Genomic DNA, 23059 nt, shown 5'->3' on the forward strand with positions numbered 1-23059 from the left:
TCCCTTCCCCAAATCCTCCTCACAGGATTTTTGAACCACTATGTTGCTACAGCACTTAAGAGAACTAAACATATTTCAAGTCTCTGTAAACAATATTTAAGGAAGCAGTAAAAAATTCACAAGGAATATATAAAAAGGCTGTAACTGAAAATCAGTGCATCACATTCAACAACAAAAAATTGCTTCTGGAATGTGACTTTACACAACTTCCTGTCTTTCAAATATACGTAAATTTCATAATTTGAAACAAATGTTTATTGTATTTTCCCACTTACCAACATACCATATAATTCATGACGCCTGTAATATCATTGTTAACGTACATGTGCTACAGAGAAATTTTTTTTTAGCTTAAATTTATTTTACCTTTACTAAAAAAAATTATTTTAACCTATCTCTGCTTCTTGGGAACAGCAACCAATTTAATAACAATCATATCCTAATTACTAACAATTTACCCTTTTATTTTTTGGCTCCCATATAACATCTTGTTGTGTTTTCCAATTTTCTAATGACGGTAGAATATATCATGCACAATGTCTCACATTACTTATGAAACAAAGTTGTATTAACAGCATATATTACAGTTTTCCTTAATTTTTTTCAGATCATATTTTATTTTTAATTTTAGAAAGTATCATCATGCACTTAAGTGATGTTTTATATTAGGCAGAAAAGTTGATCTCCTTTATGTTGCATTTTCTGCCCAGGATATACAACTTCATATAAGATTTATGAGTAATTTCTTGTATCAGAACCAAATCAGCCCTAACAACTGATCGCAATTACCATTATATTTAGGTAAGAGTTTTGTGACCAACATCCTGCTTCTGCAACTTCACACTTCATGGTAGATCCCGACAAAATTACATGATTCATCACAGTATTTAATGCACATTTTTCAATGCACATAATACTACAGCAAATCTATACAAAAATTCCATTGCAGTAAATATAATACAATCTCAAGAACTGATAGCTTCATGAAATTTAACTTTAACGTCAAATGAAATTGTTCAAATTATGAAATAAATATTGAATCTTCAGCACAGCATGACTTTATTCTGTGTGTATTTTTAACAAATCATGCTTCTTTGTGAAAATAAAATGTAATTGTGTGAATATGTCTTTCTGAGTTACTCCTGTAGTAAGGACAGTTAAAATTCCCTTCTTCTTCCTCATTGTCAGGATTGGCAGTTTATTCTGTCCTTTTTTAAACTTCTGTTAATAAAACAGATGCAAAGAAGGTACCATGAGATTCACTGTTAGCTCTATTCATAACATGCTACTGTTCAAGGGATGTGGATTCAAAAGAAACAGACTTCCAGGCACCACTCAGATATGATACGCTCACAGTTTGGAAGTGGGTGTTACACCAGCTGGTAGCCAGTTCCAGATGTCTGGTCATATTCTATTGTATACTGTCGTGTCCAGTCCACAATAACCGGGCGAAAAAGACCGCAACATCTGAATTCAAAGAAGTCTATAATATTTCTTATACATCCATGGCTAAAAAGAACAAAAAACAAAAATGGCATATGTACTTAATATTGCAACTAACAAATGCAATGTTACCCATATTAATAATATGGATGATTTTCACAGTAATTACTGTGCTCGTTGGTTCTGACAATATTCACAGTTACTGAACTGATGCAGTTGTAAGTTATTGAGTTCCTGATTCAAATAGCTCATTAGGAGTCTTACTTACAGTACACTGCCTTTTCTCAGCCTTGTAATGGGGACCGTGCTATCAATTTAGTATTTTGGATTTCCAAAAGGACTGATGGTGATACTATATTCAAGGAGTAATACATGCCATATAGCATTAGTTCTGATGGAACTAAGTATTATTTTTTTGGCTCGTTATATTTCACTGAAAAGTTTAAAAAATAATTTAAAAATCTACACAACCTGATTGGTTCATTGTGTCTCTAACCTATTTCACCTTGAGTATCATATGAACATTGAGTATCATATGAACATTTAAATACTATCGTATTCATATACTTACTTAAATGGACTTTCAATAGATGTTGTTGTAACTTTAAAGTGCTTATATCGTCTGGCATTCATTCTTTCATTTGTAGTAATACCTAAACAAGAAATCTAGGAAAAAACAAAATAGATAACCAATATTTAAAAGCATTGAAATTACAGGAATATCAAGCCACTAAAAACAGAATCAGTATTCATTTAGAGATAGAGTTGCATAAGATAATAAAATGTACTCTTTTCTGATTGCATGCTAACAGAATTCATTTTTTCACACACACAATAGATCTTCAGTACATTACAGCTACCGTAATAGCTACTCTGAACCAAGTTAAACATCAAGCCAACATCGGAGTCAATGCTTTCCTTTCTGAAATATTTAAGAGATAACTCAATACTTCACAGCTGATTGGGCAAAGGAGTTTCAAAACCTGGAGTAGTGTGAATACAACCCTCTATGCCAGTGACTCATGAAACAACCACGTCTCCTTCCAGGATCAAGCAGTCTTTTACAGACAGGTATGGCACTTACACTTTTTCCAAAACATTGGATTCTTAATGGAACCCAAAACACTGCACTGGGGTTGTGATAACATCTATTTAGCATTAAATTGTTCTCTTTTCATCAAAAAAATTCTCTTCATCTAACTGTATTTTGCTTTTTACTAGATACATAAGTGTAATTTAATAAGATGGCATGTGTGATTTATGAATAAATTAAAATAGTACTTAAAACCAAACTGTACAAACAAAAACCCCAGGAAAGTTTTTTTTTAAATATTCAAATAAACTTTCAAGGACTAGCAATGCTAACAAACATGCATACATACACAAACACAGAACACTGAAACATGAAATCTATCTACTAAAATATTACTTAGACAGGGATGACCAAATTAATGGCTCTCACTATTAATAAAAGGAACACTTCCAAGATCAGACCCAGGCTTTCCAAACACTAATGGCATTTTAGGTTCATTGTTTTACCTCAACTTCATGTTCTCAGAAATGGTGGTGGTGGTGGTAAAATCTTACTGACAGTATTGGGTTATCTTTCACAAATAGAATAGCTGCATCCAGTATGTACTTTTGTAAGTCTTTTCTAGCCTCTTACAGTATGTGTTTCTTCCACTTACGATAGTTTATAATAAAAGATCCATGAGAACATACTCAAAATCACAATTTGCCCTACCAAACTAACCACATCCTACAAAAACAGTATTATATTCAGTGCCATCCAGACTTAAGAAATCAACTCATTTAAAATTTGGTAATTTGTATTAAATAGAATAGCTACAGTAGGAGAGAATATATATATATATCCTCATGCATGGAGTTATTTTCTATGGTAACATTCCATATATTCAGCAGAAGATTTCTGTATGTAAATAAGTTTTTTTCCTACCTGATACATTTGACACATTAGTAGTACAGCAACCCACATGAAATGAAACACACTGTTCAAAAACATCCAGAACATCCAAGGCGAACAAGTGGCAATTTGTGTAATATATGTCCAAAAACCATCTGTTGTATAACTGGTGTGACAGTGGATTCCCCAGTCTAAAATAAATATATATATATATATATATATATCACATTTTTAGAAAATACTTCTGTATGATTTCAGTGTTTAAATGGAATTTTTTTGCTCCAAGAGTAAACTATATGAAAATAGTTTCAAAATGAAAGTGTTTTAATGATAAAAATCAGATAAACAGATAAATTAATATGAAGAAAAATATACAAAATTGATGCACAGAGCACAGATGCATTGATTTAAGCTAGGCAATTAGAAATATATGAAACAAACTAAACTTACATGAGATACATCCATAAATCATCCAGCAAATCATGAAGAGTAAAAAGAATAGATACCCCATGAAATAACGATGATTGCCTGCTCCTGTGAAAAAACAAAGTATTGCAATAAAACATTCATTTTTGTACTACATTAACAGGACAAAAAAGATAATGCACAGGCCTAACTTTTCTGCCAGAATATTTAAGAGAATCTTGTTCCAGCTGGAGAGTACACCTCATTGGGTGGTTTGCAAATAAATCACAAGCCTCTTAGGGAACCAATGAAGGCAGACATACTGAAATGAATCAGATGTACTAATGAGCATAAATATGAAATATAAAACCAGATGTTTTGCTCAATTTTTTTTATTATCCCCTGAGATGACAACACAGTACAAAGATTAGTACTGGAAATTATTCAAATGCAAACTTTAAAATTATGGCTTGCATTCTACATTTTGACCTATCTATGAGAATAATCCATCACAAGAGTTTCACTCAAGATGCTTCAGCTGCTGAAAAGGAGAGTACAAACCCTGCAGATTTCTCAACTTTGTATAGCCCCAGAACTTACTTCTGAAGATCTGAACAAATGGATCCTTTCTATCTGTGGGAGACAGATACTGTTTCCCAAGTTTACATTTTAAGTTTTGCAGTTACCAGTATTTTATAAATCATACTATTTTATGAATCATACTGTTTATAAATCATACTTACCTCTACCCCAAATCTAGCCCAACTTAATTATTTAGCAGGTGATTATTGAATTCTGTTTTTCTCAAAATGTTTCACTTCAAACGTTTCCACCAAATTCATATTTAAATATTATGTTAAGTGAAACCTGGAAGTAACTACTTCTAAGTTAAAAATTTGACTCTTCAGATTTAACCATCAGTTTCTACCTACATTAATATATAGTGGCTGCATTTATTATTGGCTCAAATTCATTAAAGCACCTCCCCCCCAAGGGATTTATTTATTTACTCCTATATTTTGCAACATTGCAACACACTATCATAAACATATCATAAACACTGTCTAGAAGAGGACAGATCCAAAGTGTAGGGTTACTTGGACTTCTGGTGGGGACATGGTGGACTGAACAGCTGTGCCCATGGGCTCCGTGGGCAGAACTGACAACATGACAGTTTTTTGGGCTCAGGCAGGTTTTCCCTGAAACCCAGGAGTGTTTTTCTGGAAAAAGGAAAACATCTGGAATCACCCCATCTGTCCTACAGACAGCTGCTTGCAGCCAGAAGGTCACAAACCGTGTTCGTGTTCGACTGATAAGAGCTAGCCGGGAGGCTGGGACGTCACCATTTTCCAAGCCGTGCTCTAGCCTTAAAGGGACACTAAGACTGGCCACCCCATTTCTAAATCACCCAATTTATACTTCTTTTACGTATGTGTACTCTAAGGCTTTCTAGCAAGGAGAAGCAGGCTCTCTTGGTGCTTATCGTTATTTTTGGAAATTTTTTAAAAATTCTTTTTAAGTTTTGGACTTTGTTTTCCCTCTTTTTGTAACTTTGAAAAAAAAATTTCTCTTGTGTTTCTACACTTTAGTTTTTTTCTCTTTCTAGTTTTTTTTTCTGTACCTTTTATCTTTGTTTGAAACTTAATAAAATGCTTATATTAAAAGAAAAAAAAATGTAGGGTTACTTATTACTTCTGTAGCATCGCTGAACTTAGAATTGGGGCTTCTTAACCATTTCTAGAGTAGTCTTACCCAACTGTACTGTATTACATGATTACTATTTAAAGAAATGTGAATTGCATGTTAACATGAACAGAAATGCTTGCCAAACTTTATTGGGTAATTTGAAGAAGGTAAAATTGCTTTCCAAGACACTCATAAATGGAAATAATTTAAGATATGGAATACTTTACATGCATAAATTATCCTCTACAACAGCAAAAAATTATACCTTTGAAATAATATATAAAATGTCTGTGGTCTCTTATTTTCACCACTGTTTTCTTACACAATAATGGAAGTTGCTGGAAAATAGTATACACATCCATTTTCTTGCCTTGCCCACACTAATTTTGACACACTTTGCATGGTAAATATATGCAAAATGTTCATTTCAGGGATATGATGTTCTGGAGAATATAGATCAGGCTGTTTTAGGGTATGCAGTTTTCTTGATGTAAATCCTTCTAGGATGGAATTGCTGTTTATCAGTGAACATCTGCAGTAGTCCCAATAGTTACTTTTGATGGGGTTGTATTACCCCTCCTCAAAAAAAAAAAAAAAAGCTGGTATGGGATGGTTCTCCTGGACTCTTGACTTCTGCTGAAACAGCAGGTGGGAGCCTTTCCCCAATTTTGCCTGGTGACCATTTATGATCTTATCTTGACCAAGATGCTCGCTGACAATTACTGATGCCCTGATCATCAACCCATAAAACTACTGTAATATGCTTTAAGTGGGGCTTCCTTTGAAGATAACTTGGTAGCTGCAACTGGTAGAAAATACTGCAGCAAGATTGCTGATCACATTATCTTGTTAGCATAGAATAACACTGCATTGGTCACCAACAGTTCACAGTGCAATTGAAAGTGCTGGTCATTGTCTTTCAAGCCCTCATGATGCAACAATGTCTTCCCTGTCCAGTTCAGACACCAGGGAGGGGCCTTCGGAAAGTCCCCCCTCCTCACAGCTTTCACGAGGTATAGACCAGGCAACACATCTTAGTGATGGCCTCCAGATTAAGGAACATCTTACCTGCCAGAAGTATAGATGGTCGCAACCACCTTATTTTAGGAAGCTTGTTAAAAATTAGTAGAATGCCAGTGAGCTTTTAGCCTGTTGTTCCTTTTGAATGACCTTATCATTTTAATTTTGTTTTATTGTATTGTATTCTGAACTATTATATGCCACCCAGAGTCAGTATGGATTTAACAATTATAAATATTGTTAAATATATCTTCAGGAAAGAAAGTCTGGAAAATTATTGGATCATACCTAGTACAGCCAGGTTAGTACAACCTGGAGCTGAAATGGAACATTCTGGAGTTCTGCACATACCAAATTCACAGGCATAAGGTTATGCTTATTTCTCTAGAATAAAAATGCATTGCTGGGCACATAAAAATTAAGGTACAGTGTTATGCTTAAAATAAAAAGCGTATTTGATAAATAAAATATACTGGACAGTATCTTCAAACAATACTTACCTACACAGTTACCAACCCATGGACAGTGGTGATCAAACTTGGCTATACATCGATTGCATACACCACAATGTTTGGACCTCACTGGTTTCCGTATCTGTTTGACAGATTTTAATATGCATACTATGTAACAACAGCTTTGCAAATATATATGAAATTTTGAATATGCAGTATCATCAAGAATTGTAGTGTGACCTCATTAAAAAAATCCTTTTGATTTTAAGCCTATTTCACTATGTGGCGCTGTGTGTGTGTGACAGACAGACAGACAGACAGGTAAAGAATATAAATTTAGAATGGAGTTTCCTTCTTATATAAATTCAGTGGTTTAAAAGAATATAGATAATTAGAAACTGAATAACTGGATTTGAAATAGCCAAACATGAACTGGAATTCTATCCCCTCTTCCCCAGTTCTTTCTTTAAGCTGTCAACATTAAAACAACAGAAGCCTGATCTTGAGACATAAATAGCTAAGACTTTACTAATGAAAAAAATATTTTACTGATTAATAATGAAGTCTTAAGGAAATTTATGGTTATCTAAAGATCAACTAATAACCCATGAATAATAAATTTCAAGCTACAGGGGAAATAACAAGAGATAAAGTTTCAGTATTATGCGTGAACATATTTCATCAAAATAAATGTTATCTTACACATACCAATGAAGTGAAACATTAACGTAGCAAGTACAAAATTAAGCTTTTAATTTCCTAAATTAGAAGTTAGATTTAATGTCTCAAAACTATCAAGATTAACATTTTACCATGTGTACTAGCATACTCATTTTACTTTACATATCTGTATCTATATCTGTTGCAGAAACTCTATGAGTTTTTGCAATATTCCTATGTACTGAATCACTCATACCCCCCCCCCTTTAGTTTGATATATCATGATTGTGCTTTTCCTTTCAAAGCTATAGATTTTGTTCGAAGCAGCCTGCTTTAAGTCAGGATTCAGATTAATCTTAAACTCATATACTGGATAACTAAGTGCCATACAAAAACATATTGTATATGATTTACAGAACTATAACAAAACTGCAAAATTCATCTTTAATTGCTGATAGAAATATACTTGTAGTTCGTGGCTGATACTTCACATTTAGACTACACATACTGAACATTTAGAAGTAGGAGAGAAAACAGGCTACAGAAAGGTGACATATATACGTCAATGAAGCAATGCAATAGTTTGAATGTTCCATCTGTCCAAATGAAAAATGAAAGCAGCTTAAGACAGAAAACATATATGATGCAGCCTAGCTATCATCTGGAACCCAGTATAAAATATGTTACACATAATTATAAAGGTACTGTAGTTATATTAGATTGACAATATGGAAGTAGAATGAAGTCAATAATTTAATGGGTGGAATGAAAATGACAAATTAGCAACAGAAATAACAGGAAGGTCTGGTAGCAGTAACTGAATTGAGCTGAATATTTATTACACTTATATGCTGTTCCATTTCCAGAGACAATGAGTGGCATGCAGTATCAATACCATTAAGATTAAAAACAAAAATTAATACAGTTATAACCATTCAGGCCAATGTACCACCATTCAGAGTAGCATGATCTTGAAAGTGAAAGGTCCCCTGTGCAAGCACTGAGTCATGTCTGACCCTTTGGGGGGACGCCGCTTTCTTGGCAGACTATAGCGGGGTGGTTTGCCATTGCCTTCCCCAGTTGTCACCTTCCCCAGCAAGCTGAGTACTCATTTTACCAACCTCAGAAGGATGGAAGACTGAGTTGACCAGAGCCGGCTACCCGAGAGAGAATCCAGCTTCCGTTGGGATTGAACTCGGGTTGTGCGGAAAGTTTCAGTCCCCAAATGCATTTCTTAAGAGTCAAGTTTTGTTTTTGTTTTGACTGTCCAATAAGAAAACAGAGGTGGCCCAGATATTTGAACTATTTCAAAGGATAAGAGCTATCAAGAAGAAGGCTTGATTCTGGGACCCCTAAAATGGCATCCCTCAGTGGTGGAACCCTCAGCAAGCCCTTTCTCCTAGATCTTATTGGACAGGTCAATTCAACTTGGAGAAGGTAGTCACAGAGATACCAAGGTCCTGAGCCAGGTACTGGCAAAGAGCACCTTGAAATTACCCAGAAGCTACCCAATTTACCCAAAGATGGACTAACTCTGAAGTCAGTTGACTTACAAATCCAAAGCCATCTTTGTCTTGGTAGGATTCAGTCTAAATCCCTTTCTCCCATCCAGACCCTAACCATCTCCAGGCACCAAGTCAGGACCTCCACATCTCTTGCCTGGCCAAGGTTGTGATATTATCAGAGCATATCAATGATACCTCACTCTGTGCAAGAGGATGACCCCTTCCAGCAGCTTTATGTAGTTATTTAGCTGTGCAGCATAATGAAATAGCCGAGAATTCGATCTTTCTCTAATTACTACCACAGACTGGAACTGGCCACTCAAGAAGAAGAATCACTGAAGAACAGTGTCCACCATTCCCAAATCTTGTAGCTGGCCTAGGAGGATACCACCATCAATGGTATCAAAGGATGCCAAAAGACTGAGCAGCACCAGGATAATTTCATTTCCACCATCCTAGTCCTGCCAATGGTCAACAAGAATGACTAATATGGTTTCAGTTGCACACTGAGGCCTCATAAAATTATAAGTATTATAAAATATATGATTCATGTCCAATGTTGTTAGCAAAGATAGAGATGGAAGCGAAAGCAAGTAACACTAGTACTCATGTTGCTCTGGAGATAATCAAGAACCAGAACTAGACAGCAACATAACCACTTGATCTAGTTACGGTCTGAAATAATAAGCAATAAAATTTGAACTCCAGACTTCAGAACTGTAATATAAAGTTGCCGTGATATTTCAGAATGACAAAATATAACGAAGTACAAAGAATTATTGCAATTGTGTCTACTAGATACTGTAGAAACAGCAAATCTTATCATGAAGGGTTTCAATACACGGTTCGCTTAGGAACATAGGGAAACTCATGTTTCACATTCTGAAGATGATTTTGTATTTCTGACCAGAGTTTGCATTGGAGTGGGGATAATTGGATTAGCTTGCACAGCTGCAAACCTTTCATATTCCTGATGTACCTGAAGCCAGTTTATGAGTGTGATAGCTATCACAGAGATAGCACAAGCATTACAATCAGCTGCTTCCTGATAAAATCAAAATGTAGGCATCCAAAATGTGTTCTCAAGATCACTGCACCAACATCTTCCCAAAGGCTAAGGCAATTTTTTTTAAACTTAGGCTTTAAACTACTTGTACATCTGTAATTGATTAATTGAAATTTTAAATTTTCCTTTAAAAAATATGTGCACATGTGTGCACATGTAATTGAGTAGAATGAACAAGCCAAAGTGAAATGAAATGGTACTTATCCTTCCCATTACTTCTACAGTAGCCAAATGAAATTCAACTGCTAGTAGGAAGCTATGGAACTCAGTGCTGACACACTGGTTGAATACATTGGCATGTCTTCCCCAAGCCGCCAATGGAATGTATGTAAAATGTTCTGTTGATGAAGACAAAGAACAAAATGGTCCCATTCAAGATATGGAACATCTATATTTAAGATGGTGCCCAGCTAGGGGTAGCGTTTTAGCTGCTGTGGTTTATTTGTTGTTTTGGGAATGGTTAGCCAGATGGAACTGAGAAAAAGGAAGCGGAAGGCACATCAGATAAGGAGAGGTGTTAGACAGTAATAGACTGATGAAGGTTAGAGGGATATCAAGATAGAGCAGATGGAATATTGTAACGGTCCTCTGACTGAGAGAGATAATAGCATAGCCCCAAGCCTGGACTGGACCGGAAGATGGCACAGAAGTCCTTTGATTACAACATGGTTGGTGAGCTCCACTGTGACACCTTCAGTGTGCGAATCCATAGGGGAATGAAAGATGACAGGCACTGTTATCATGCTAGAAGTGGTAAAGAGAACATTGATCCAGGATGAGAGCCTAAAATCTGTTTTTACCTTGCAAAGGTGCCATCTCCAGAAAGACCAGTAAGAGGGGCAGCAATGCAGGCAGAGACTAGCACAGAGGGCTGTCTGTAAAAGCAGAGTAGTGAAGAGTGAAAGGGAGAGTGAGACCATGTCTCATCTGCTCCAGAGTAAAAGACCAGAACAAACGTATGCCCAACTATGTAGATCAGAGGCACTACTACTTGTGACAAACCCTTGGTCACCATGGAGGCTATGAACTATTAAACTCTTCTAGAATCTCCTTAGGGTATGCACATGGAAATTACCCAAGATCAAAAGCCTTGGGGATTCCAAAACCATCCTCAAGCTGAGGTCCAGGAGTTCACAAAGCTGCTGCTGAGGCATTGTTCTTGTGTAGTCACTTTCCAGTTGCAAACCAAGCTCCTTGGTTTTTTGAGAAGCTGAGGGAGATGGAAGTGCTTGAAAAAACAACTAGAATAATAGCAGGAAACCAAAAGTGTGTATGACTGACCACTAGTACAAGCTCAGGTTAAACTCTACTCAATGGCAGTAAGAGCAGCAAAGTGCCATTTTTTCCTGTATTTATTGCAACCATAGATATCAGTGGGTGTTTTGTTCAAGGTGACCTAGATCCTTCTAGTGAAGAATGGGTGGGACAAGGCACCTGCAGACCATTTGGATGAGTTTGTAAGTTTTCCTTTGGATGAGGTTGCTGTATTTCCTTTGGTTTGGACATCAGCTTGGAGGGTCCAGTTGAGGTGAGTGGGGCAGCATCTTGCATCATGATCTGATATTCTTTTGAAATTATGGACTGCAAGTGAATAGGATTCAATATAGCATGAGCTCTGCTATCTACAGATTTGAATCTTGTCCTTCCTGACTCCTTTGCGTGGCTGGGTAAGTGTGGGAAGGTGGATTTGGAAGATGGTTAATACTTCTTGAAGAAGGGTGTTATGCTACTGGCTTTTTAATAGGTGGTGGTTCACTTTCCCTTGAGGAAGCCAATTCATTATATGATCATATTTTACAACTTTTGCCCTGTATTCGACCTTCCCTTTCTAGGAAAGGTTGTTGAGATGATGGTGGGATTCAGCTATAGAGGATCTTACAGAAAATGGTCTTGATCCATTTCAGGCAGGGTTCAAGCCTACCATGGGACTGAAACAGCATTGGTTGCTCTGGTAGAGGAACTTGTCAGCACTTGATAGGAAAAGTACACCTCTCCTTGCCCTTTTAGACCTTGCAATAGCCTTTGATATAATCAGTCATGGTGTTTTTTGATGGACTGCCTGCCTCTGTTGTTGTTGCTTTATGATGGTCCTGTTCCTACCTAAATGGACAGTTCCAGTCAGTAGTCATGGGGGATGAATGGTTGAGCCCTTGGCCACTCCACTGTGGCATGCTTCAAGGCTCAGTCCTATCCTCTACATTATTTAACATCTATATGAAGCTGCTGGGCGATATCATCTGTTGGTTTGAAGTAAGGTGTCATCATTATGTTGATGGCACTCAATTTTACGTTGCTACTCCAGGCCAAGCTGGAGATGCTGCAGAAGTCTTGTACTGGTGTTTGAAGGATGTAAGGGTCTAAATGGGGAGAAAGAAGCTCAGATTAGACCCTACCAAAATGGGAGCCACTGTTATCAAGCATCCTGTAATATTAGCCCTGTGTATGTTCCTGATGGGGACATACACTCCATGAAACACCTGTGTTGTGATCTGAGTCCTCCTGGACTCATGGCTCCTGCTATAATAGCAGATGGAAGCTGTGACCTGAGGGACATTCACCCAGCTATGACCAGGATGCTCTTGCAACAGTCTCTCACACCCAGATCATTGCATGATTGGACTACTGCAATGCACTCAATGCGAGGTTGCCTTTGAACATTGCAACCGGTGCATGAAACAGCAGATTACCAACTGGGGAAACCTGCTATGTGAGACTTACACCTATCCTCAGGTAGTTGCACTGGCTGCATAAGCCTCCAGATCCAATTCAAAATGATAGTATCTATAAAGCCCTATATAGCACGGCACCAGAATGTCTCAGAGACCACTTTACCAAGTATGATTCTGCCCTTCTAGTCTGGTAATCTAGAGAAGATCTGTTAAGAATACTGTCTCCTTGTAAAGCTTATGGAACAGAATCAAAAGATCAGGCCTTCTCTATTACAGCCCCCACACTATGGAATAGTCTTGACCCTAGAAATATGATTGGCCCAACTCTCCATGCCTTCAGAAGGGCCCTGAAGAAAATATTATTCCAATGAACTGGCAACCACTAGGTTTTTTTAAATGTTGCTTATATTATTTTTTCCTTCAGTCCTAGTCCTAGTGACTAGGAAAGATATACAAAAACTAACTAAATAAGTCTTAATAGAATTGTCATTTCCTGTAATTTCATATGCATTTCTCTACAGAAAGTTTAAAAAAAACCCTCTTAAACTTATGGTATAGCCATCTGTCAGAATTTATCTACTTTAATATGGGTTCATTACAAAATGTTACAGATATTTTAATTCTAAGTTCTAACCAGAGTCACCTAAATTAGTTTTCAGATGTTGCTGCTTCATCAGAATGAAGACTCTAATGAGGAACCTTGATATCCTACTTTTAGTTTCATATCAACAATAACACTAATGCTGCTCTTTATGGCTTTCATATGTCTGAATTCTGAATGAGCAAAGAATGAGTTATATTCTATGTGAATGTGTCTTCTTGCAATCCTAAAGTATACATTTATTTTTAAAACATTCAACATTAAAATGTATAGTTTAAATACATGTAAGCGTAGTGTAGTGTGTGTGTGTGTGTGTTAGGGAAAAAGCATACTACCAAACAGGTACTGCAGAATATACTGAGATCCAAGCTTCCTGTCTCTGCAAGTTCCACTATTGTCTGTAGAAAAATAAAACAAACAACACATTAAATCTTTTAAGGACTGAGTTAAGACATAGTATCTCCATTTTTATAAATAGAGTCAGATTAGCTTACATCTCAGTGTCTGACAAGTAAATCAAATTGTGCAATTTTACTGTGCTTCTGCTGCCTGGATGCCAAGCCATTAGAGCATGTTAACTAACCAGCTGTGTTCGTTGCCAGGCTGGGTCCAATCAAAAGGACTGTTATCATTCAGTTCTATATGTTTTGTATCTGTTACTAGAAAGATTGTCTGCACTTTTATGAGACTCTTAAACCTTTAAGATCTCAGTTAACACCATACTGTTTAGGTTCGTAAGGCCACAACCTTTTTAATCATGGCCCCATAATTATGGATTAACATTGCTGTTTTTTTAAATGAACTGGGAAAAAAAATTGGTTATTTATCATTCATTTTAACATATTGGTTGATGTCAGCATACTGTAGGCTTTAAATTGTAAATTCAACCATTTTGACTATGTACTGTTGGTTTTGATATTAGTACTGAATATTATTATTATTAAACATTTGTATTTCGCCCAGCGCCCAACAACTCTGGGCATTTATCAAGTAAACAACATTAAAAGGAATAAAACAATGTAACAATAAACAAGAACAAGGAAAAAGTGAAGGCAAACTGGACAGGAGCAAAAACAAACCCAAACAAAAACAAAAACAATGGCAGTGCATTATAAAAATACTGAAGAATGTGAACATTCAAGTAAAACACATTTAATACCAGCAAGTTCCTGCAAAGAAGTAACTCCTAAATAACAACAATTTTAACTCTGGTAAAATTGTGCCAACATTATACATGGTGACTTGAAGTCCACACATCTTAAAGTTGCCATGGTTGAGAAACACTGTTGTACAGTATGAGTGGCAAGGCCCAAATGATGCCCTGTGTCTTCCATGCCCTAAACCTGCAAGTGACTATTCCCCTTCAGAGTGAAAGTCTTCTGCTGAGAGACCAGAGGACTGTGACCAAGCATGACACCTCAGATCATGGACTTAGTAGCACTCTCAGCACAATGTCTAAAAGTACTTAGATGTGGTTAGGACACTGCACTTACTTATTTCTAGATTTTTATTTTACTTTTTCTCCAGGAACTCAGATGTCTTACATAGGGAACTCCTTTCATTTTATCCAGAGAACAACAACCCTGTATGGTAGACTGGACTGAGAGAATATGGCTGGCCCAGAGTCACCAAGTGAATTTTTGTAGCTAAAGATGGACTTGAATTAGGCAGAATGAATTAGTTTCACACATGCAAGTATTTATAGTGCTTAAATTATCTGCAGCCTAAATCTTACCTTCCCAAAAATAATTTTTAAGACTTTCAAGTCTCTTACAGGTTACATTAAGGCAGAGTCCTCAACTCATTTTAAAACTTGTTATGTTTAATAAAATTAAAAACAGAAACAGATGCAGGAAACATGTGAAATTCATCCCTCTAATTTACAGGAGTCCTTGGCACTATATATAACAGTGTCCCTGTTTGTTAAAGTGTCGCTTTAGGAAGATTACATTTATCTAAATATAGTAGGGAAATGGGGCTTGCTCATTTTATATGAATTCGTTCTGGAACAGACAAGGAGGGTTGGGAGCATGTTTTTTCAGTAGTTTCACTCTTTCCTGCCTAGCTGATTCCAAAGGTGATTATTGATAGATTGATTCAAACCTCAACCTGGCTAAGTCACTGTGATGACTTATGGCTGGAAAGAGCTACATAAAACTGCACAAAAGGAAAAATTCAGACATTAAAAAAGGAAACAGAGCAACACAAACATTTTCCACATAACTGAAAAAATGAGAGGAATCAAAATGTAGCTGTTGTATGACTATCTTTTTGCTAAAATGTCCTCTGGGACCTTGGGTAAGTTCCTTACCTGATGCACAGAGACTATGAACGAGAAAGAATATTTTCATAAGACAAATACCTTAAGAATAAATACAGAAAATTAAACTTCATTATTTATTAACAAGTGCCAAATCTTGTTTACCTTTTTCTTTTGTTCTTCCGTGGCTTTAATTATTCCTGGGTCTGATTTCCAGGATTTTCCAAAATTATAGAAAAGTGCAACACTATTAGCAAGAAATGGAAGGTGGATAAACAGAAAACTGAGATGTACTATCATTAAGGAATTTAAATATAACATACTCAAGTAAATATTAGTTTTATTTTAAAACAGTGCAGTGTCCTTCAAACCAAAGTTTTCTTAATTAATGAAATTTACTTCTACTTTAGATACCAAAGAGTGTTCTTGATACAGGAGGCAGAGAAAAGAGGAGGATCAAGGAAGTTTCACTGGAAGACTGAGGAAAGCATTTGGACAATGGAATTCAAACCTCTCATACTTACTATTACATCCTGAGCTTGGGGGGTGGGGGATAACATCAAGTAAAGGAAATGAAAAACTTAAAGCACATCCAAGAAGGAGACTGAAAGTTATAAAGATTAGCAAGGGGTAAATCTCACTGTTCTAGGGTCCGTAGAACAACACAAATAATTTCTTCTTCCAGAACATTTATTTCCAAAAACTACTAAACCATTGCTAGATTAGCACATTTTGGAAGAAAAATGGAACATTCTAGTGTTTCCCTCAAAGTTCTAGCCTCAGAACAATTAATTTTCCACCAAGTTATAGCCATCTATCTGTCCTCATTTCCACTCTGCTGGTCTGTGCTGGCATGCCTTTGGAATTATTAGAACTTCTGAGATCAGAACACAATTATTAACATGGTAGAATTATTCTGCCCATATTTCTCCCAAAGACAATGCTAGATGGGAAATAATGAGAATTATAGCATAAAATATCTGTAGTGCAGATATTGCATCAGGTTGGGGAAGGCTGAACATTAACAAAATATTAAGGTTGTGTCTAGAAAATGACTTAAAACCATGTAGTCAAAAGTTTTCAATGGGACTTAATCTACTTTAAATTAAAATGTGTGATTATAACAAATAAAAGTCCTATAATGCATTCTAAATATTGAAGTACTGTATATATATAGACTTCTCAAGAAAATGGCAAAGATTACACATAGTTTATTAGGAAAAAGATGAATGGCATTACTTGTCTATATGCCACTACAGTTTTGGTAATGTCAGCTCTTTATAAACTTGGATATATATTTTTTAATCTAAGAATCTGCAAACCAAATTAACGTATTGGAAGTTATTTTCCACTCCCTGCTCATGGCCTTCTAAAACACAGTATGAGCAACAGTCTGCTTGATTTTATTATTCACAAAGCAAGTGACTGAATTTTTCATTTATTTTTTAATTTGTATTTAACATACTACTCATTAAAAGGAATCCCTTTTATTCTGTGAGAAGAAATTGTATCTTTTAAAGGTTTTACTGGAAAAAGAGTCTACTGCAGCTGAAAGAATGGAGAAGTGGTGGCATCAAAACATCATCCCTTAAAGTTGGCTGACATAACCTATAAAACAGCAGAATTTGTGTGTCATTTGGAGTCATTCATATGGGAATGGAAAATTTCCATGCTCTTAATTTCTACAGTTCTTTTAATATATGTATGTATATGTATGTATATATTTCTGGATAGACCGAATAATATATATTTTAAATGTTAAGAATAGTGATACATTTCTCAGTATAATGATTATATTTTTAGGTTCTTCAAAACTGAGATGCACAAAGAACAAAAATTTGCTTCACTTTGATCACAGAACATTACAACCCTGGGTTGTGTTAACCTGTTTTGGGCTGGCCAAAGTCTGGAAAAGCTAAATCTGGAACATAATGCCTGTACTGAGTTTGGGTTATCTGAAATCCAGAAGAGTTAATAGATTACACTTGAATTCAGAACAAGAGTCTTGCCTGCACAAATCTGAACAGCCACTAGAAGGCAGCAAAGCAAGACAAAAATCTCTACTTCTTTGCTGCCATCTACTGGTCACCCAGACTTTGCAGTCCAGACTTGGTAGCCTTAGCCCTAGCCTTCCTTGAGCTTAGCAGGCAAAGAAACAAATTTTACCCTGGGATATAGGTATTCTTACTAAAAGGAGTGTGATGGGTGATTGGCTGGCTCTATGTGTTTCTGAGCTCTCACACAACACAATTCTTTCAATAAATTACCTCTTCTAGGGCACGAACACATGCTGGCAAAAAATATTAAATTAATTCCAAGTGGTATATCATCAAGGGGACACTTAAGCATCTTCTCCCAAACTAGGTCATGTGTCCCTGTGTCATGTTCGCCATTGCGATGTTTGATTTACATCATAACGTTTCGCATGCCATGGTGCTGACGTGCGTTCCAGTTGGGAGGGAGCTGCTGGGAGACCTTGTACCAGGCTGTCTATCTGTTTTCTTGGGGATGGAATGTGTTTGGGTTATCGTGTGTGTTCAAGGTCTTTTTACCCGTTGATTAGCTGAACTCGTTAGGGGCACCTGGGATGGGGAACTTGAAATAGTTGTAAGCGGGGAGGGCTTACATTCGCACCGACGGTTTTTAGTTTGTATTTGGCGTGCTTCTGCTCATTCTCAGCTTTCTTTGTACTTGCACACTATTCCTAAATAAACCAGATTTGTTTCAAGCCATTGCTTGTGAGCCTGAGTGTGTTTAGGATAGGCAAACATTACACCCTGAACCTAACTTTGCAGTCAGTAAGGAACATGAACCAAGTCTCTCCACTCTGCCTGGTAGACTGAGCAAGCAAGTTAGATGTTGCCTGGGAGAGAAGCCCCACTTGGAAAACTCAAAATTCCCTCCTTGCCTGGTTGCCAGCATTTACATCTGTAATGAAATTAAGTTTAGATTACACTATACTATAGTATACTACATTGCATACATTACATTTTTTACCACACGCAGTAATAAAATTATTCAAGTCATACAAACACTTTCCCTCACCAGAATGTCTCTTTTAACACCTGAATTGCTTACAAACTGCAGCAAACAGGTAAAAAACCCAAGCTCAAACATACTTGCAAGCAAATTGCGCTACAGTATTAGATTTATATCCTGCCTTTCATTCAGGGACCTAGGGCAGTGTACATAGCACTTCCTCCTCCTTTTATTTTCTACAACGATCTTGAGAAGTTGTTTGGGCTGAGAGAGAAAGTGAGCTTCCATGCTGAGGGTGGACATAAACCTGGACTTCCCTGGTGTCAGACCAATAGCTTAACCACTAAACCACACTGGCTCTGACTGTACCAACAATGCAAAACAGCATGAGTAAGGTGCGCGTACAGGCCACTCAGCCTTGACCTTTGTATTTTTAAATGCATTTTGAGGACTCCACAAATAAAAGAACTCAAGATAATGCGATGCCTACAATGCAAGAAAATGAATCAGTGGCAACACCAGAGTGAAATACTCCAAGAGCCAATCAATCAGAGCTACCCTTTGCTTTTCAATGCACTCAAAGCCAAACATTTTCCGAAGAAAAATAAACTACATTGATGGTAGCTTGCTGGGTTTAGCTATGCACATGGTGCTCTTGAAAATGAAGACACTCGCTGCAAAGGATTCTCAGTCTCATCATTAAAAGGAATCAAGAGCATGAAGAGAATGCACACACATCTCTAAGTAGCAGACCAACAAAACCAATATTTACTAGTACTTTTTCCATGTACATGACTTATGTGTGAACTTAAACATGTATCACATGCAAGCACCAATCTTTAAGGTTGTCTCTGCATTTCATTTGCTGCTTTTTAGAAGGTCACAAACATTAACCCACTCACATGCACTTCAACTTTACATAGGAATCTCTACAAAAATAAGCCATAGTTTATCTTCCATGCAGTCAGGCAATGGCATTAGTAGCAAAGAAAGAATAAAGTTATTTTTCTTTAGCCTGGGCTGTATTGTCTGCTGCTGCCTAGAGCATTTCCATGTTTTATGTGTGAGTGATGTGACTGCATGTAACCTCAGTTTCACTCAACTGGGTCATGATCTGGGGCCCAGCAACATCATCACTGGCCATCTCTAGAGGTAGACTGAGTTGCTTTCTGGCTTACCCAGCACAGAATGAACCTTCTACACTGCTGACCAAGCCATGGATACTTATTTTCTCCATGGCAATGTGCTAAGCATGCTCTTTGAAGTTTAGCTTAATGTGCTTGAGCTGCCAAGCAGAATCCCATGCCAGAAATGGGACCCAAACTGCTACTATTGCTAGCGGAGGAACATCTGATGGACAGCTTAGCACCCTCTTCCTAGTTCTGTCTTAATTTTCTTTCCTCCACCTGGGCCACTTCCACAACCATAACTCTCCATCAGGAGAGGTAGACAATCATCTCTTCTTGATCACACAGTATAGCTTGCTTGGAAAGCAAAGGCAATCCAATGTGAACTTTGGTTGCCAAGGCTCTGCTGTTTTCAGTTTTCAGCTCTTCCTAAAGTTTACATGACAATGTCCACTACCAATGTGATAATCAGTGAAAAAGGGGGAAAAACCTAGGGAATCTAGGAAAAGGAAGATACTAAAAAGAGAGCCCCAGGAATTTCACAAACAACCCTGGACAAATTTCATTTTGCCATAAACCAGGTAAACTTCATTTAGTATTGTGCCTGGAATAATTCAGACAGATGATTCTATAGGTTTTAACTATTGCTACTTCTGTTGTATATTATCAAGGAAATGCTGCACTATTCTGCATACTTAAACGTCTTCCTGGAACAAATGCTGAGATCAAGAGAAAGGATATCATTCCAAAACCAGAAAAACCACGTTACATACATCCAGAATTTTGTTGCTAGATAGATCCCAAGAGGCAGAGCACTATGCATGGAGTGATCAAAGAATGATCTGTGGGACAGAGAAACAACATCACATAATTGACTAGTATATATGCTACATATCTTTGTTTGCTTAATATAGTTGAATCTGTTTAAAAAGTTATATAGGCTAAAATAATAGGTAAGTTCACTTTACTGGAAAAGATGTTTAACAACATCATTCGATAAATGCTTGCTAGGTTCCCAACTGACAGATTCAGAAATTGCTCTGTTCAGCCTGCAATCCTCAAGTATCAATTAAGCCAATTAAGCATTATTTCTATCATAAGATTTTATCCAGTTTATTTTTAAAATATACATAAACACTGAGGCTGACCAGACTGCTTTACCTTTGCATTTTATCCTTTTCATCATTCATTTACCTTACTATAAATTTGGCCACCGGAATAAGCACCCTTTTGTCCAGCATTAATCTACTCTATTTAGGTCAATTTCCTCTATTGTTTCTTTACTTCTTCCTGGAAGTATTATCTTTAATGAGGTAACTGAATTTCAAAACTGGAATCCACCATGATGTTGCTGGGAATTAACAGCGAATAATGCAGTTAAGATACATTTGTCCAGCAAATACATCAACACTAGCAACCACCTGGATGAATTTTTAAACATTTGTCCAGTAAAGCATATAAATGTTATGTCAATCTTCACACACACAAAAACTTTCTCATACATGCCCTCTTTCTAGCAGAATCAATGAAGAAGTAAGAGGAAAAACACTGCGAAGAGAACTGGACAGGAAAAGAAAGAACAGAGAGTGTGAAGTTCTGCTCAGATATTACAAAAAATGTTCCCACTCAGGTAGCAGGGATGAATCCCATCCCTCCCAAGTTGGGCTGAAATCTTAAAGACATATGCGCTTTTGAGAAATGTAACCTTAGCTAGTTGGATTTGGGAGGAAAGGAGCTTATGCCCACTGCTCTCCAATAGATTTTAATCATTTTAATCTTTTTGCAAGGCCTGAGCAGGAATATACTGCTTGCCCTTAATGTACAGAATATTCACAATGTGGCAAGAAATAAAGAAGAAAAAACCCCACTGCCACTGCTTCTGCATTTTCATCTACAGACTCCATCGCTATTTTTGTTGTTCTCCAATTATAAAACTATCAATACACATCTCACACATGCTTCAGTGGTAATTGAGGAAAAGATTATACTGTACTTCCTTTAATTTAAACTCATCTGTATACTGGTAGTATAATTTTTTTCTTGCTTATGATAAACAGAACTCTAAAATTGTTTATTTTAAAGTCAGAGAGTAAAATTTATTTTAAAACTCCACTTAGCCAAACTCAAAATGACAGCTATTTAACTGACTTTAAGTAAAAGCTAAACCAAGAGGGTAAGCTGTAATAATGTAGTCTTTTACTTTTATACCAAAGAGCCCAAAGTTTAAAATATTGATCTGACATGGATTATATTTCTTATACTGGCAATAAATTGAATGCATTTCTTTTTGCCATTAAGATTATATGGATATAAGCAATCCTAGTTTTGTCTACTCTTAAATTTTTAAGATAGCCTTTTAAAGGAAATAAGATTTCCAGTAAAGCATTACATCGTGGAAATAAGTGAAAAAATATTTTCCACTGCTACAAGAAGTGTGTTAATTAATTAATTAAGAGACTTCAGTGTTTATGGCTAACAGACAATCATATCAAAACTGTGAAAGAGGAACCACTTTTGATTAATTTCTTCACTGTCATACTACAAAATGAAATAATGATTGATATATTGATTGAACAGTAAAGTTATTTTCCATTGAAAGCTACATTATGAATACTACTTTCATCTAGCATCTAACATGACCAAATATCAAGAAGTCAGGATATAAGGACATCACAGCACATTTCCTTACATAAGACATCTAATATTTTCACTATCTGTCCTTAATATTAATGCACAATGAAAGAATGAAAGCAGATAAAACTACTTCCTTTCAAACTAAGCATCTTAATGTATCTGACAGTATATTACATAATAAACAAATTGACTTTTTTGAGTACCTACTTGGAAAGAAACTGAACCATAGCCCAAACACCTCCATACATTAGTCCTTTGATTAGCCAAGAATCAATATCAAGATCTGCTATAAATCCAACCAGCCAAATAACTAGGAAAGGTGTTCCTAGCATCACCTTCTGACGGAATTCCTACAAAAAACAGCAAATATTTATTATTCTATTTTTAAATGAACTAGTAGAAAAGTGTAATTTTTACTCAAACACTTCACAGTATCTTTAATTAAAAAGGATTAAAGAAGTTCTATGTTCAATAAAATATATGAGGCCTAGGTATGGTCAGTCACTTCACCCCAGTAGGAAAAGTAATTTTTTAAAAAGTCTATTAATTTAAAAGATGCAAAAGCACAAGGTTTTAAATACCTCTTGACATCATTTCAAGAAATTACATGTCAACATGAGCCAAAGTT

General features: G+C 36.3%; 1 protein-coding gene across 1 annotated transcript in view; it reads right to left on the reverse strand.

The window, feature by feature from the left end:
* Positions 1-376: 376 nt before the first annotated feature.
* Positions 377-23059, reverse strand: part of ZDHHC17 (zinc finger DHHC-type palmitoyltransferase 17) — a 53688-nt gene continuing 31005 nt past the window's right edge. Inside the window, exons 9-17 of the mRNA XM_063309015.1 lie at positions 22639-22781; positions 20539-20639; positions 15857-15981; positions 13767-13829; positions 6979-7072; positions 3818-3901; positions 3401-3558; positions 2015-2109; positions 377-1509 (exon numbers count right to left, since the gene is read on the reverse strand). Of these exons, the coding sequence (XP_063165085.1) occupies positions 1371-1509; positions 2015-2109; positions 3401-3558; positions 3818-3901; positions 6979-7072; positions 13767-13829; positions 15857-15981; positions 20539-20639; positions 22639-22781 (1002 nt within the window). The 3' untranslated portion in view covers positions 377-1370. The remainder of the gene's footprint in view (positions 1510-2014; positions 2110-3400; positions 3559-3817; positions 3902-6978; positions 7073-13766; positions 13830-15856; positions 15982-20538; positions 20640-22638; positions 22782-23059) is intronic.

This window comes from Candoia aspera, chromosome 7 (assembly GCF_035149785.1).
Source record: "Candoia aspera isolate rCanAsp1 chromosome 7, rCanAsp1.hap2, whole genome shotgun sequence".
NCBI lineage: Eukaryota > Metazoa > Chordata > Lepidosauria > Squamata > Boidae > Candoia > Candoia aspera.